General features: G+C 43.0%; 1 protein-coding gene across 3 annotated transcripts; it reads right to left on the reverse strand.

Moving 5' to 3' along the window:
- Nucleotides 1-404: 404 nt before the first annotated feature.
- On the reverse strand, nt 405-15,771 carry sema4ab (sema domain, immunoglobulin domain (Ig), transmembrane domain (TM) and short cytoplasmic domain, (semaphorin) 4Ab). Of its 3 annotated transcripts, none has more exons than XM_069715094.1 (15): nt 15,585-15,771; nt 14,603-14,825; nt 13,613-13,773; nt 12,505-12,564; nt 12,162-12,260; nt 11,901-11,994; nt 10,965-11,087; nt 10,234-10,361; nt 8,409-8,590; nt 7,172-7,316; nt 6,699-6,888; nt 5,022-5,137; nt 3,699-3,862; nt 2,928-3,019; nt 405-2,020 (listed from the first exon to the last, which is right to left on the reverse strand). In XM_069715094.1, exons 2-15 carry the CDS (start codon nt 14,697-14,699, stop codon nt 1,200-1,202), a joined length of 2,472 nt encoding a protein of 823 aa, XP_069571195.1. In that variant the 5' UTR covers nt 14,700-14,825; nt 15,585-15,771; the 3' UTR covers nt 405-1,199. The 3 variants fall into 3 exon arrangements, with proteins under 3 accessions (XP_069571195.1, XP_069571196.1, XP_069571194.1); XM_069715095.1 differs by having other exon boundaries at nt 405-2,005; nt 2,928-3,022; XM_069715093.1 differs by having other exon boundaries at nt 2,928-3,022.
- Between the last annotated feature and the right edge of the window lie 468 nt (nt 15,772-16,239).

The following is a 16,239-nucleotide window of genomic DNA, read 5'->3' on the forward strand; positions in this document are numbered from 1 at the left end:
ATCATCAGAAAGGGTACATTCTTCTGTTTACTTTGATATCATATTTATGCAGTAACGCATTAATGTGTGCTTCAGTTAAGACTAGAGGGTGTGGAGATGGACGCACAGTCACATGCACAGTGTGACGATGATTCAATTTGATGCAACTTCAAAATTTATTTTCTCTTCAAGGAGTTTTTGGAAAGTGAAAACCATGTAGTTTTATAGGCTATATGCTACATCTGTATGTGATGAATACTCCCTGATCTTTTTCTAACCATTAAAAAGGTGGGAATTTGGATGGGATTTGTGTCCATGGGGTTTTGCGGTCTATGAACCTGCCCATGTTAAAAAGGTCTTTAAGAAACCAGGAACCTGCTTATTGTAAACTTGTAAAAATACTGAGTGACCAAACTGTCTCATCATTACAAATGTAGATGCATGTTTATTGATGCGTTCAAATGGCCAAGTGTGTATGATGCACAGTGAGAGAGAACCAACAGCTCCATTAAAACATCACCTAAAACGTAGCCAAGGCACATTTACATTTTGTGTGTACTGTAATACCATTTCACAAACAAATAAACTGGCCTGACCACGCCGACCCGCGACCAACATCTTCTCCGTGATATGTGAACATCATATTGACTGTATGAGGAGAACTTTTTGTCTGAACATAATCTGGGCATCTATTATGTTTCCTCAAAAATGTGTTTGGCAGAGCTGAATAAAAACATATTTCAGAGGAGTTACAGACACAGACATGTCCGTATGCAACATCACTGCTGTTCAATGAACACAGAAATGTAAATATTTAAATCTAACATTTTTGTTTATGTGTTCTGTGTTTAAAAATATACTGTAGCTGTCATAAAAAAACGCGTTACCATGGCAGTCATTGGCATTGCATAAGACTAATCTATGAAACATTTAACGACCCAGCTGCGCTGGATTTACCTTTTTACCGTCTTAGTCTAGAAAGTGGAAACACCACAGAACATCGTGTTTGAGCCACCTCAACAGTTCTGTGTCTTCATTCAAACACCACAGGAAGATGGTCTGTCATCCTATTACATACAAGTCGTACTAGAACAGAGTCCACAGGGTTGGTACCTTGTCAACCTCCCATCGGGCTGACATCACCATGGTAACACTGGTACCTGAAATGGCCTACCCTCACCTTTGGTCTCATCTGTAACAGTTTAAATGTCTGGGACTTTTCAGATGGGGGTGTTGGGCAAATGTCCATTAGAGCCCGTGAGTGCCCCGTTAAAGCCACTGGCATGTCCGCTGCACAGGGGTTGTCCGTTGCGTTTGCTCAAAAACTCGTTCCCCCTTAAGGCCTCATGCTCCACCGGGGTCATCCTGTCAGAGTCTCTGGTTGGGGATCCTGCCTGGGGGGCTGTTCTGCTGCGCCAGTGCTGTCTGATGACATACAGAACCATGGTGATGAGCAGACTGAGACAAAGCACCAGCAGAACCGACACAACCACCAGTTCCTTCAGGTAGCAGAGGCTTCGGGCCGCCAGCAGGGGATCCCCCTCCGGGACTTCTGCCTCTGTCTGTCCAGACTCTTTTGTCCACCGGGTCACGTTCTTACCCAGTTGTCTGGTGGTGCCCTGAGCGTCCCTGTTGGACAGAGTAGGTTTAGTCACTCCTTGTCTTGACTCTGTTCTTTTAGGCCAAGTCCTACCAGAGGTGATGAGTCCAGGTCTGTCCAGAGACTGCGTGGTGGGTACGGGGTGTATCTCCAGCCGGCTGTAGCCGGTTGGAGTCATGGGGGTATTCTTCTGTTTCACCTGATAGACAGCCATCGTCTGCTGGTAGTCGTTCTCAGTGGACAGGCAGAGGTAGTGGCCCAGCGTGGCCGGGGTGGCCACGAAGCTCAGACTGCCGTCCTCCAGTAGCAAGTAGAGGTCGGAGGACAGCCGGCTGTTGGGACGCTCCCACAGCTGCTGGGACAGCTGGGATGCTGCAGGACACTTCAGCCGCACCACCTCATTCAGAGACACGGACACCAGCTCACCTGCAGGACATGAGGCTGACATACAGATTACAGCTCACCAACGCCCTGATACAACAAGACCTTCTGTACCCCTCTAACCATGACATCACATATCATGGAACTACAAGCAGCAGCCTGAGCCTACAAAAGAATCTGCTACCCCATCGGGAAATGCATTAATGTGAACTCTACTCCAGCATGTCTAAAGCACATTAACCCTCGTGTTGTCCGTGGGTCAAAATGACCCGCAGCTGTGTTCAACCAAGTTCTATTTTATTTCTATATTTTTATATTTTTTGGGATCATTGGTCATCATTCTTTAAAGAAACCCTCACAGCCTCCTTGTCACCAATGATCCCAAAAAATATGAAAATAAAATAGAACTTGGTTGAACAGAGCTGCGGGTCATTTTGACCTGAGGACAACACGAGGGTTAATAAAGAAAAAGGCTGCAAGTGGACTACTTTTCTTCTTATGTTCAGCTCAGAGTCCATGAAAAGTCTCAGCTTACAAAATTATGTATAGACCAGTTCCTTGGATCTAGTTCTTGGTTAGAACCTTTTAAAACAGGCGGGGCAGGCTGAGATGGAGATGATTATTCATAGTTTTATTCATTTCATTAAGACTATAATAATTCCCTATTCACTTGTCTTGACACGGTCTCCTTCCAAAAAACATCTTTCCTTCACATTTCTCATTTTTTCAATTGTCCTGAACAGAAAATCTGTTTATGACAGTTTATGACAATTTACACTGATGTGGCAAAACAAAGCACATAGTTAAACCACTGGGACGTAAAAAATAGTATATGAGCCTCGGTGCGATTGTTGCGAACACACTTGGTCATGAACAAACATTATTCCTGTAATCCTGCTTCTTATAATGGAGTAGATAACCAGCATAAGCAAAGCAAAGCTAATTAGTTGAGATAAATTACACTTACCTGCAGGTAGTTTGTTTGGACCAAATCTGGTTTTGTGTGTTAATAAAACACTGTTGCACGCCTCTTCAACTTGACCTCTGTCGATGTCCTGTCTTCTGAGGAGGGAAAACTACAGTGAGCACAGAAGGCTGGAACAACTTTTACACATTTACTTCTGTTGACCAATCCTCTTTCAGATGAGGGAAAAAAATACTCCCATGTCATCTACTGGTGTTATTGTTTCCTTCTCTTCTCTAGGCCGGGACACCTACACACAAACCTTCAGAGAGTCCCAAACAGCTCATAACTGAGCCCAAAACATCTCAGCAGGGAGGTGTATTATCACTCCAAAAAACATTCCACAGCAGCAACCCCAAACACACAGCTGGACTCTATGGAGAGAAATTTGACTCAAAATATTCACAAATGTGCATTACATCATCAACATGGATCTATGTGGGGCTGGAGACCATGAAAAAACTCACAACTTCACACACAAATATAACCTGGTCCTACATACAAACTGTTTACTTTCTTCTCATTTTTTTTTAAAACCTGGCAGTTGAAAGCACATTTCTTTAACGTTTCAACACAGTTTGAAGTTTGTGTTTCAGTGTAAACTTGTAAAACAAGTCAGATTACTAAAGAAGCAAACATCAAAGCTTCAGTCAAATCAGTCTCAGTAAATTTCACCAGCATATTGGATCAACAAACATGTCGTATTAGTTTAATGAAGTACTGTTTCTAAGGCATATTTTATATATGATTATGACAAAATCGTGTAGTACTCACAGAGTGGCGTGGGTGTTAGAGACCCCAACACAGGCCCTGCCGACAGGGTCCCAACCACAGAAGGGGTCTCGGGCCAGAACACACTGAGCACAGGTCCAGTAGAACGAACAGTTGGCTGTTGGGACCTTCACCACACCCTCTGATGTCCCAACAAATATCATACCCTGTGGTGGGACAGAGTAAGATTACAACGCATCAATTCTCTGCAGTACTCAACAGTATTATACGATTAGTTATCTGTGAAGAGTAACGCTGCACACCACCTCCACATACATGATACAAAAACTTTGACGTCTGGTGTAATGGCAGAAAGAAAAATAAGTGAAGTGATTGACTCGGAGGAGTCTTTTAGCTTTCAATAAATGTTAAGTGTATTATAAAAACAGTGATTCCATAGAGCCAAGAAAATATATATTATTATAAAAAAAAAATCTGCTCATTTGGAATTGGATGGCAGCAACACGTCTCAAAAAAGTTGGGACAAAGTCAACAACAGACTGGAAAAGTTGTGTAAAGATAAAAAAAAAAAACACCTGCTGGAACATCTGACAACTAATCAGGTCACCATGGCAACAGATCAGTACCATGATTGAGTATAAAAAGATGATTTCAGAGAGGCAGAGTCTGTCATCAGTGAAGATGGGGAGAGGTTCACCACTCTGAAAGACTGTGTGGGAAAATAGTTCAACAATCTAAGAATAATGTTCCTCAATGTAAAACTACAAAGAATTAGTGGATTTCATCGTCTACGGTTCATAATATCATTAAAAGATTCAGAGAATCTGGAGAAATCTCTGAACACAAGGAACAAGGCTGGAAACCAATATTGGATGGTGGTGATCTTCAGGCCTTCAGGCAGCACTGCATTAAAAACACACTATTCTGGAGTGGAAATCACTGCATGGGCTCAGGAACACTTGTGAAAACCATCGTCTGTGAACACAGTTCATCGCTGCGTCCACAAATGAAGGTTAAAACTCTCCAAAGAAGAAACCAGATAGAAACATGATCAGAAACACCGCCGCCTTCTCTGGACCGAGATCATTGAAGATGGACTGAGGTGAAGTGGACAACTATCCTGAGGTCTGATGGATCATGGAAATCATGGATCCCGTATTCTCTGAGCTGAAAAGGAGAGGGACCATCCAGCTTGCTATTTTATAACTTGTTTTTAATGTGAAGCTGGCAACAAATTCACAATCACACTATCATTTTCATAAAACAATAACATTTCTCATTTTCAACACGGATTGTTTTAGATGAACATTTGCATGACACAGAATATATACATATGCATCTCGTCTCATATAATGTCCCTCATACCTTGGATATGGAGAGCTTCATGCTCTTGACAGGCTGAGGCTGCTCAAAAACCTGAACCTCCTCGATGATGTGTGCGCCGCTCTGCAGCAGCACTACTTTGTGGAGGTAACCAGTCTCTGAAACATAGTTAGAAAAGATAGTTCATGTTACTACAGTGGAAAACAAACATCACGTCACTACCATATACATTAGCATCAGCAGGGTGATCTATGGAGGGAGCAATATTCTTATGAGCAGCTCATTGTTCTTGTATCATGCATGCACACAAGCATGTTGGCAACATGATGTACGTCTTTGCAATAAATGCAGCAAAATGTAAACAAAAAGAAGTCGGCTCCGCAAAAGTTTTATGAGGAAGGAAACGCATTCTTGTTTTTTTTGGGCGGCACGGTGGTGCAGTGGTTAGCACTGTCACCTCACAGCAAAAAGGTTCCAGGTTTGAATCCGGTCCCGGGCCTTTCTATGAGGAGTTTGCATGTTCTCCCTGTGCTTGCGTGGGTTCTCTCCGGGTTCTCCGGCTTCCTCCCATCATCCAAAAACATGCACCTTCAGGTCAGGTTACCTGGCGCCGCGGTCGTGGCAGCCTGCTGCAGCAGCTCCCCCCTGAGAGCCCCCCTGCTGTAGTGAAGACATTTCCCCTCGGGGATTAATAAAGTGTATAAAATCCAAAAAAAAAAATCTAAAGCTCAAGAGAACACAATGAAGTTCGGTCCATAACAGTGAAAGGAAACAGAACTTCACGTCACCTTTACTACAACAACAAAGCAAAACATCAAACATGAGTTATAATTACATGTGTGAACAAATGGCCATTCATTTTTTGAAGTGCAGGTTTCATTCAGCCCAACCCTTTCAACCCACAGGAGGCTGTAGCTCAGTTGGTAGCGTGGGTTGCACACTAATCAGAAGGTTGGTGGTTCGATCCCCAGCTCCTCCTGTCCACATGCCTAAGTGTCCTTGAGCAAGACACTGAACCCTAAGTTGCTCCTGATGGTGAACCATCGGTTTGTGAATGTTCTCCTGATGGCAGCACCTTGCATGGTGATCTGGCTCATTAGTGTGTGAATGGGAAAACCATGTTAAAGCGCTTTGAGACTGAAAGGTGATAAAGCGCCATACAAGTACAGACCATTTACTTCATCCAGCATATAATGACTCAGGTTTGAACGTGACACAAGCATGAAAGCTCCTAGCAGTTGATCAGAGAGATGGAGGGTAAGAAGAACCAGGACACAACTCAGAGAGGTTGTATCAGAAGCACAGACCAGAGATGACACGGCTCACTCCCTCAGCAGGGACTCACAGCACCATGGTGCTGTTGACCTTTGACCCCCAAAATCAGTTCACCCTTGAGTCTAAATGAGTGTTTGTGCTGTCATTAAAGTGATACCTTCAAGGTATTCCTGAGATATTGTGTTCAGAATAGGAAGTAGATATTTTAGTTACTTTTTAACAGCCAAACACATGTTAATATTAGTTTTCCATCATTCCTTTCCTGAGGGATCCTGAGTGTTCTCATTTCAGAAGTAGAGACGCTGCTGAGGAGGTGCAGAGAGGATGTAAACCTGGTGCTGTGAGCTTCTCACCAGCACTGAGTTCTCCAAAAATAAAGCTTTGTAAGTTTGTCAGAGCTGAAAGACAATAAACAGTGTTGGACTGCTGAACCTCATGACTCACCTGTGAGCAGAAACAGCACCGTGTAGGTTCGGCTGTTGGTGGCCTGAACTCTCTGCACAGTGAGATGGCTGTAGTTCTGCTCAGCAGACACCATCGTCAGACTTCTTCCAACCGGCCGCACGCTGTCGTCTGCCAGGAAGTTCTCTTTGACGAAGCGCAGGACGTTGTCGGACGCGTTGTGCAGGCCACACTAGCACACAAAGAGTTTGACAAATTAAACACGCTGTATGCACAACTTCATTAAAAGACTCTTACTAAAATAAGTGCCTGAATGCTTGCAGCTGAGGAGCATTAAGACCGGACGATGAAACGGACGCTTTCGCAGACAAATTAGAATTAAACTCAGTTTAAAGTCAGTATATGTGGATGCACGTCCGGCTGATTCACAGTCTGAGCTGTGAAGTTTTCTACCTTCAAAGACCCAGTGAGCAGCCTGGTTTCCTTCCATTTCATCAATAGAAGTGTTTATTTACCTCTCCTGGATTTGCGACCTTCTCTTGGACCCGTGCGCTCCACTGTAACGTGTCTCGGTTCAGAACCTTGTAGTTTCCAGCAAAAACTGATCTGATGTCAGAGAGGCGGAACGAACACACTGCTGACCGTCCAGAGTTCACCGACCTGGTTTATGGAACGCAAACATGAAGACACCATGGATTTCAGATGCTGGTATAGATTAAAGAGAGCGACAGCAGGGAGTCAGAGCGGGAAGAAGAAACATCACCGAAGCTCCAGTTGTTCCAGAAGGCAATAACCTAAATATTCCCACTCCCATGTTTCACTTCAATAACCATTAGAGCTGTGATACTTTGACTTCCCCACTATCACACTGAACATTAATAATCATTCTTCTACGAGAAACTTGAGGAACACTGATTTGTATAAATGGTGAACTTTACTGCAACGAGCCTTTGATGAGCAGATCAGATCCACCCGTCACTGAGTCCCTGTGTGCTTTAATAGAAAGATACAACTCAATCAAATCTGACCTTTTGTATAAAACAACTAAAAATGCAACAAATTTGATCAGTTTGATCAGAAAATATTTATTTTTCACTTGTCTTCACTTTCACAACTTTTTAAATGTTTCTGAATCCTCAAACTTTCTGATAATCAGGATGAAATCTGTTAAAATTTAACAGATTTCATTGTGATTTCAGCAAATAAGACAGTCTCAAAACCTGGATTATTACACCACAGAATATCAATGGATATAGATGTTTTTGATGTGGGTTTTAGTGTTGTCGGAGTAGCTTTACAAACTGATTCATTACAAACTGATGTCGCTGCAGAAGAAGATTCAGATGAAAGGATGTAGCATTTGTCTTTCCTCACTTCTTCAGTGTCAGACAAAGACGTGAGGAAAGACAGAAGTACGAGGAATGAGAACACATTTCAGAAAACTGAGGAACACCTGAACAGAACTGACCTGATGGGTCTTAAAGAGCTGGGTCTAATGGGATGGGTCTAATGACCTCTTAAAGAGGGTTTAATTCCGTGTTTGTCTACTCAGTGTGGCATATTAACATTGCTTTTGACTTGACATGTTTGTTTAACAAAATTTCCGTCTTGCTTTTGTGCCATTGTTTGAAAAACATGAGTCAATTCAAGATCCGGTATTTCTTGTAACGACATGTTGATTGAGAAAAACACTGAAAACACACTTAAAGCACCCTCAGAAAAACAGGAAATCAGGGAACAATGATTTCTCACCACTGAGAGGTGAAAATGCCATAAAACAGAGTGTCGTCTGCAGGAGCTCCCTCTGCTGGTGGGAGGGTGTCTATGTCCTGGAGCACGTTGTATGGCAGCTGGTTGTCAGCCTGGCACAGCAGCTGAGCTTTAGCAAACGTGGTCCAGCGTCGCTGCAGGGTGCGCTGACCTCCGACATCACTCTGAAACATGGGAGGAAAGTAGGGCTCTTCATTTGAAATGAAAGCTCTTAATTTGAAATGAAAGCTCTTAATTTGAAATGATACGGCCCGTTGGCTAACCAATGGTGACTTCATCAGTAACCGTCAGTGACAGACGTTCCTGTTTTACTCAAGAGAAGATGAGAGGAGACCCTGAATCGGCCTTCAACAGTCCCTTCAGAACCAGTACCGGCTCCAAACCGCCAGCACTCTGAGCCCGGTTACTTCATGTCAGCCAGAAACAGCAGAACCAGATAAAACGTGTCTGTACAGTCTTCTTTTTGGGAACAGTATTAGGACCAAATATAAACCAACACAAAAATACCCTGACACCACTTTGTAAAAGATCAAAGACACTGAAACAAATAAAAGTAGCAGGATCTCAGTCTGAGAGGAGAACAAACCGTCCTCCCCCAAGTCTGGATGCAGGTCAGCTCTCTATGTGTTTGCAGTGATTGCTTCATGTACAATCTTCCACTGGAGGTCTGCTGTCTGCTTTTACACAAACATCCTGTACAAACACATCTGGACCAAAGCTCAGTTCTCCACATCTCACTGATCTCTGCCAGACAGAGCAAAACTTTCACACGGCTTTGATAAACTGATTGTTTCCTTGCTGTGTCCAGGTGAGGAGCTGTGATTGACAGCTGCTGACTCCTCTGCCACCCCCCCACAGCTTGGGTAATAGACAGAGAAGAACAGCACTCACACCATTCAGAGGTCGGTACTGACTCCGTTTATCAGCCTGACAGATGTGATGTTGCCGTCTGTACTAATTACTGACTTAGTACTTTTTGAGAAAAGCTGCCCAGCCAAGATAAAATAACCGAGCGGCCTTGTATCTAATATCCTCGCATATATACAGAACAAAAAGTCTTGTTACACATGTAAACAACTTTTATCTTAATACTGTAGACATTTATTTTCCAGTCATGATGTCTTTATGAAGCTCATAATGGTCCTTTACAGATGACTTACATTGTTGGAAAAGTGAATATTAAACGATATGCTGTACTGGACTTCACACTGAGGTGGTTCTGTACTTTGTAATTCCTATTAACATACTAGCCTGGTGTTAACAGACCCAAACTCTTGAGAAGCCCCTGGCTGCAGACTGCAGATAGGGGTGGAGTAAGATGTTTGACTGATCTGTGTACTGCAGTCAGGGATACTTGAAACTCCCTGCATGAATACATGGATCTGACTACGCTCAATTGTTTCCAGTTGTTGCATCCTACTGGAAACTATTGGATAAGCTTTAACCAATCAGCACTCACCACCAAATGAGCCCAAACTCCATCACTGCAACTAAAAGCACTAGACTTCAACATCATGGCGCTGATCCAGACACTGGGCTCTGAACGTGCCGCCTTCAGAGTGCTAATGCTAACGCAAACAAGGCTTCCAGATTATAACGCAGCCCAGTCTAACCACCAGAAACCATGACTTCAATGCTAAAACATATTATGTAACATCTTTTTGACGGTGTGAAGGAAACCTGGACATTACTGGCATCATAAAGTGGACTTCAGGCCATGTGTGAATTTAGTTACAATTGAATGCTCTCAGGAACAAATGTGTTTGTATGAGTTGTTCTTGTATGAGTCCCATTATTTTCCACTCACCATGCAGATCTGAGAAACACGAGAGACAATAAACTTGTCGATGAAGTCGTACTCTCTGCCCACTTCACTGAAGAAGAAGAAGATTTTCTCCTCATCTGGGATGAAGCTGGCGCTGATGAAGGTTGGATCTACAGACAAAAGATGATAAGAATGTAACTTTGTGGAAAAATGTCTGAAAGATTCTCATATATGAAAACAACCTGATTAAAGCTGCAAACAGAAGAGTAAGATCCCAATGAGAGGAATATACAAACGGGAATGGTGCACAACTGGGATTCAAATTTGATCTGTCTTATGTATCAGCGGGAGAGTTCATTAAACAACATATTTTTAAATGAAGTATTCATCACATTGCTGTCCTTATTATTATTCACCGTATCCTTAAACAACCTCAAGCTGAATTTAAATGCTGATAGTTCAATAAGAGACATTGAATAACTGTCCGATAACTTCATCAGTCAATTTTTCATTTTAATATTTGACTGTCAAACTATTCATTAGTTGCATTCTTACATTAGCAGCATGATTGTTTTGGGTCTGCTTGTTTTTGTAATTAAAAATTACTTTAATGTGCAGAGTAATGCTGTTAAACTATGAGGTACGACACAGCTGGAGATCTGCGTAAGATCGCTGTACATCTAGAACAGAGAAGACAGTTAATAGTTAATCAAATTATTTTCCCACCTGCTGATTGCTTTGAACTGTTTGATGCTGAGAGACAACCCACTCACCCTCCAGCCAGCCTAATGTATCATCCAGCTTCAGGTCGGCACGTCGGCCCTCACTGAGGTGTCGGGAGATAACCGGCCGGTTCCCCCTGTAGTCCGCCACCGTCCCGGTGTACAGCTCTCCGTCTGAGAAACATTCAAGCACCTTATCATAACATGATACTGAAGGGCAACATTCAATATGAGAAATATTTATATAGGCGTGGCGATTTAAATTGGACAGATTTTGACAGTATAACAAATACACTTCAGTTTATTACACAGCTGACTGTTGGGCAGAATCTATCTGCAAAACTGAAAGTAGTTGGTAAAGATTCTGCTTTTATTTACGTGTGACACAGCGCCCCAACTGTTTTTGGAAACGAGTTGTACAATAAAGGTTTTTACACTGTGGTAAGTGTTCTGATACAAATCACTTCCCTCCCCTAATAAGAGTGGCAACAACTACACTCATGAGCAAATCAGAGTGTTGTGGCTTGTTCATCTGTCAAGTGCTACTAGTTGAAAATACTAAACACATTCCTCCTTGGCTGGGTTATACTGTGTACTGTACACTGTGTAGTGTCTACTGTGTACTGTGTACTGTTTACTGTGTACTACACTGTGTACTGTCTACTGTGTACTGTTTACTGTGTACTGTGTGGCCAGCTGATTGGTTAAATGAGTACAAAGAGGAATATTTGTTGCTTGATGTTCTCAGCACAAAAGTTACAGAGAAATAATGAAAGTGTTTCCTGTTTCCTTCGACTGATGGAAGCTCGTGGAGGTGATCAGGAAGGTGCTCTCACTTTAGCAGATGGTGTGTTGATGATATCAGTTTTCATCACATCATTATTTTTGCTGGCCCGGTAATAATAATACTACTACTGTGTTTGGTGCACTTGGGAGCAGCTTCATTCCTCAGTTTTGATTCCAGCAGCTGAGGCATCATGGTCTCACCTACGATGATGGCAGTGTTGCGTTGGTAGGGGTCATAGGGGCAGCGACCTCTGCCTTCATCAGGCTTCAGGCTCATCGATAATGTCTCTGAGTTCTGTAAAGAAAAGAGGAGAACTTCAGGCTGCTATTTAACTGAAATAAGAATGAAAAATAAAACCTCATCAAGAGGAGTTCTACTCTTTCTAAATAAAATCAGGCCACCTTTCTGTGTAAACCGTTAAAATATCAAACTGTCAGACAAACCAGTCTACAGAAACGTACAATGTAGGTGCAACGAGGACTGAAGGCAAATGTTCCACAGGCGTAGATGTGGGTGGTGTTCAAGAACTGCAGTACACGGATGAAATTGGGACAGTCAGCCTGGAGAAAGACACACAAAGACTCAGAGTTAGATGTTTCAATCAAACCTACAGATGGAGACATGCTTCACCCTCTGAGAGTTCACTTTCAATAAATCAATACTTCAACCTGACTGTGTTTGTTCTACTCATTGAGGGAAGATAAACAGGAGCTCTGTTACCGACAGCCTTGTTGGTTCGTATCCTGAGTGAAGACGTTAAATTAGTTCACAGTATTTGTACATCCGTGTACATCATCTACTCACCATCTTCTTTCCCTTCATGGAGCACTGCTCCAGGTCTTTATCTGACGGGCTCCAGTCCAGCTGAAAGAGAAGGAGATCACATCCATTAAACAGCAGCTGCATGTTGTGTGATGGAGAGAACCAACACACAAAAACACAGCAGGTTAATGTATTTGATGTTTGTCAGACAAAAAGCTACAAACAGTTTTTATTCTGCATGAAATAGAAATGTTGTTGAGGTCTTTTTCACTGATTTCTTATTATCACAAATACTTTCATTATCTTCACCATCAGCACAAACATGTTTACAAGTACACAGTACACAGTAGACAGTAGACAGTACCCAGCCAAGGAGGAATGTGTTTAGTATTTTCAACTAGTAGCACTTGACAGATGAACAAGCCACAACACTCTGGTTTGCTCATGAGTGTAGTTGTTGCCACTCTTATTAGGGGAGGGAAGTGATTTGTTACATGTTTTCTTTAATTTCGTAAATCAGTGCACTAAAAACGCGAGTAACAGCCTGAGGTTGTGTCTGTTCTGTCAAACGGTCCCATGACAAACACCTTCCTCTTTTTTACATGGTTCAACTACAACAGTCACCTTCCTCTTTTTTATATGGTTCAACTACAACAGTGGAGATGGTTCTATTAATCCTACTGTGTCTAAATGCAGTGAATGAAACATGATGGTTAGAAGTCTGGCACACCTTTTCCTGTTTTTAACCACTTCCTGTTTCTCAAGACAACTTGAGCCTTGCCTCACATGATGGTACCATCAGTGGACTTTCATCACTGTTGTCTCTCACTGTGAGTGACATATGTTAATTTAAAGGCAAATGAGCCGGTCTGTGACTACAAGTCAGTGTGATGAGAGAAGAGCAGGTAGACAGCAGCAGGCTGTGGTGAACAGGAGGTGTTACACTGCAACACACTCCTGTTTAAACAGCCTCCAGTCCACACTGAACATGTTCAGACATTTTAGGCTAATAACAGGTTGCACCTGCAAATTCCTGCAAAATGAAGTATAGAGCAGTGTGGAAAAATTAGGTTTTGCTACTTTAACTTTCATAAACTCAAAATGTATGAAAAGCATTGGTGTGTACATCAGCAGCACTTGTCCCGCCCACCTTACTCCTCAGGATGATGGTGTCCTTGTGGCTGACATCCAGCGCTAAAACAGCATCGCGGGCTCCCACATACAGCATGTCTCCATCAGCACTGAGCAGCAGAGTGGTGGTGTTGTTGACGTCATGGCTGCTGAAGCGGGTGAGATGTCTCCCTGGACTACCTGTTGTTCAACAGCAGTCACACTCACTTTATTACATTATTATTACATTTCATTTAGCTGATGCTTTTATCCAAAGCGACTTACAATAAGTGCATTTCAACCATGAGGGTACAAAACTCAGAACAACAGGAATCAGGACAACAGGACTTTAGACATTTTCTCTTAATTAAAATCATCCTGATGAAAGCAGGATGGAATCTGCTGCTGCACGCAGGACTCTCGGTTCAGATGTCAAAGAATCAAGGTTTTATTCAATAAATCACTGAAAGCCAAACACTGTTGGTAAAATATATGCATGATATCGTCTAGTAGGTTATGGCATCACACAGCCTCTGGTCTTTGTTGAGTGTGAAGTGTGAAGATTATTTTTTGCTGATGATTATGAACTGTTTCCAGAGGAGAGGTGTGCGACAAGGCTCTAAAATAGTAACATAATATCTCAGGATTTTTCTGGATAAACGTTTTTCTAAATGATATGACAAACACTGAAAAATACTTTATTACTGATTTCAGAATAGAAGTGTTGTAGTTTTAGTTCATTTTTAATTATATCAGGAATTACAACAATATTATCCTGATTGATACAATATGGGACACCTGTGTTCCAGAGTTGTGAAATCTTCCTGAATAAAGGAGTAAAAACTGACTGCACCACACAGTCACTCCAGCTGAGACCTTTTTAATGCATCCTTTTAGTGCTGCTTTGTTTACCTCATAAAACGTTTACACTGTAAACAACAGCTGAATCTGCCACCTTAATAACTTTAACATCTTTTAAGTTCGTCAACAGAATAAAGGAAAACAATTCCAGGTTAAAGCTTGGACTCACCCATTGGGAAGGAGACTCGGGGAGTCAGTGCGGTCAGACATGGGCTCAGAAAACCCAGCAGGGCCACGGTGAGCGACAGGAAGCCGGGGTTGTTCATTCCAACAGGAGCGAGTCTGACCTCAGTCACATCGAAGGTCAGAGGGCGAACACACTGACTGTTTAGGAGGGAGGAGAGTCACCGCTGGAGTCACATCCTCTGCTCTCTGCTGCACACCATCACCATCTGACACACACACACACACACACACACACACACACACACACACACACACACACACACACACACACACACACACACACACACACACACACACACACACACACACACATTGGTCAGTCAGATCACATGCAAGTCTACTCATGTTTCGTGGTTCATACAATTAGGCATTAAAGCAGTGTTCTTTGTCCAAAGACTTCAAGCCACCTGTTGCTCACTCACAGAGCACACAGAGGTGTGCAGAGCTGGATGGAGAGCACGGTTAAATTAGTGAGTGTGTGTGTGTGTGTGTGTGTGTGTGTGTGTGTGTGTGTGTGTGTGTGTGTGTGTGTGTGTGTGTGTGTGTGTGTGTGTGTGTGTTGTACTGCACTGATAGCTTCAGCTTTGTTGTCACTGTTTACATGCCACTTCTGGCTTCAGCAGTGTGAGTGTCGGACTCAGGCAGCAGCAGAGTTGAAAACACCTCTACAGTCCGTGACGCTGATCAAACACGTGGGCTTTAAGGTCATCTCCGATCCTCCTGCTGCTAACATTAAACACGTCACAGTCCGGTAACGCAGCCCGGTGTCTCGTGAACGCCACAGACTGACGTGCTGTGTTTCATGTGGAGCAGCTGCTTCACCTTCATGGCGGTTGAGCCTTTTTATCTTGATTGTGCAACACTACGCCGTGAAACTAAACCGAGCCACCGGTTATGAAAATATGAAGGTCCAACAACACTCATCCGACTGATGTAGGCACGTCAGACCGTTAAAGTGATCTTACGTTTCTGCACGAGCTCTCCTTCACCGCGTCGTTTCCGCTTCGATCCTCTTTAAAGCGCCGGAACAAAAAGCTGCTGTTTTCTGACAAACCGTCTCTGTCGGTGAACTAAACGGAAAACGTGGCCCGGAGCGGAGAAACGCTGAGTGTGGTTCAGCTTGCACTGTAACAACAAAGCCGCGGAGCCTCCTCCCGGCTGAAGGTCCAGAGGGCTGCAGCCTCCACCTGCAGGGCGGCCGCGCACATTACAGCCTGTCGGCACAGCCACGGACCACAGTAGTGGTACCAATACTACTACTTACTACTACTACTAGTAGTACTACTATTATTACTACTACTACTACCACTACTACTGCAGCTGCTGCTACTACTACTACTACTACTACTGCTGCAGCTGCTACTACTACTACCAATACTACTACTACTCCTACTGCTACTATTAGTACTACTACTACTAGTACTACTAGTAATACTACTGCTAGTACTGCTATTACTACTACTACCAATACTACTACTACTACTACTACTACTACTACTACTACTACAAAAACTACTACTGATACTACTCAACGGCCCTGGCTCTCAGGACCCCTCTGGGTGAACGAGGGAATCCAAAAACACAACAGGTGTCACATTTCAATGATGAAGAAATGAGCTT

Source organism: Brachyistius frenatus, unplaced genomic scaffold (assembly GCF_029030835.1).
Source record: "Brachyistius frenatus isolate BFR_SWC_R1_liver_20210118 unplaced genomic scaffold, ASM2903083v1 Contig_138, whole genome shotgun sequence".
Classification (NCBI taxonomy): Eukaryota; Metazoa; Chordata; class Actinopteri; family Embiotocidae; genus Brachyistius; species Brachyistius frenatus.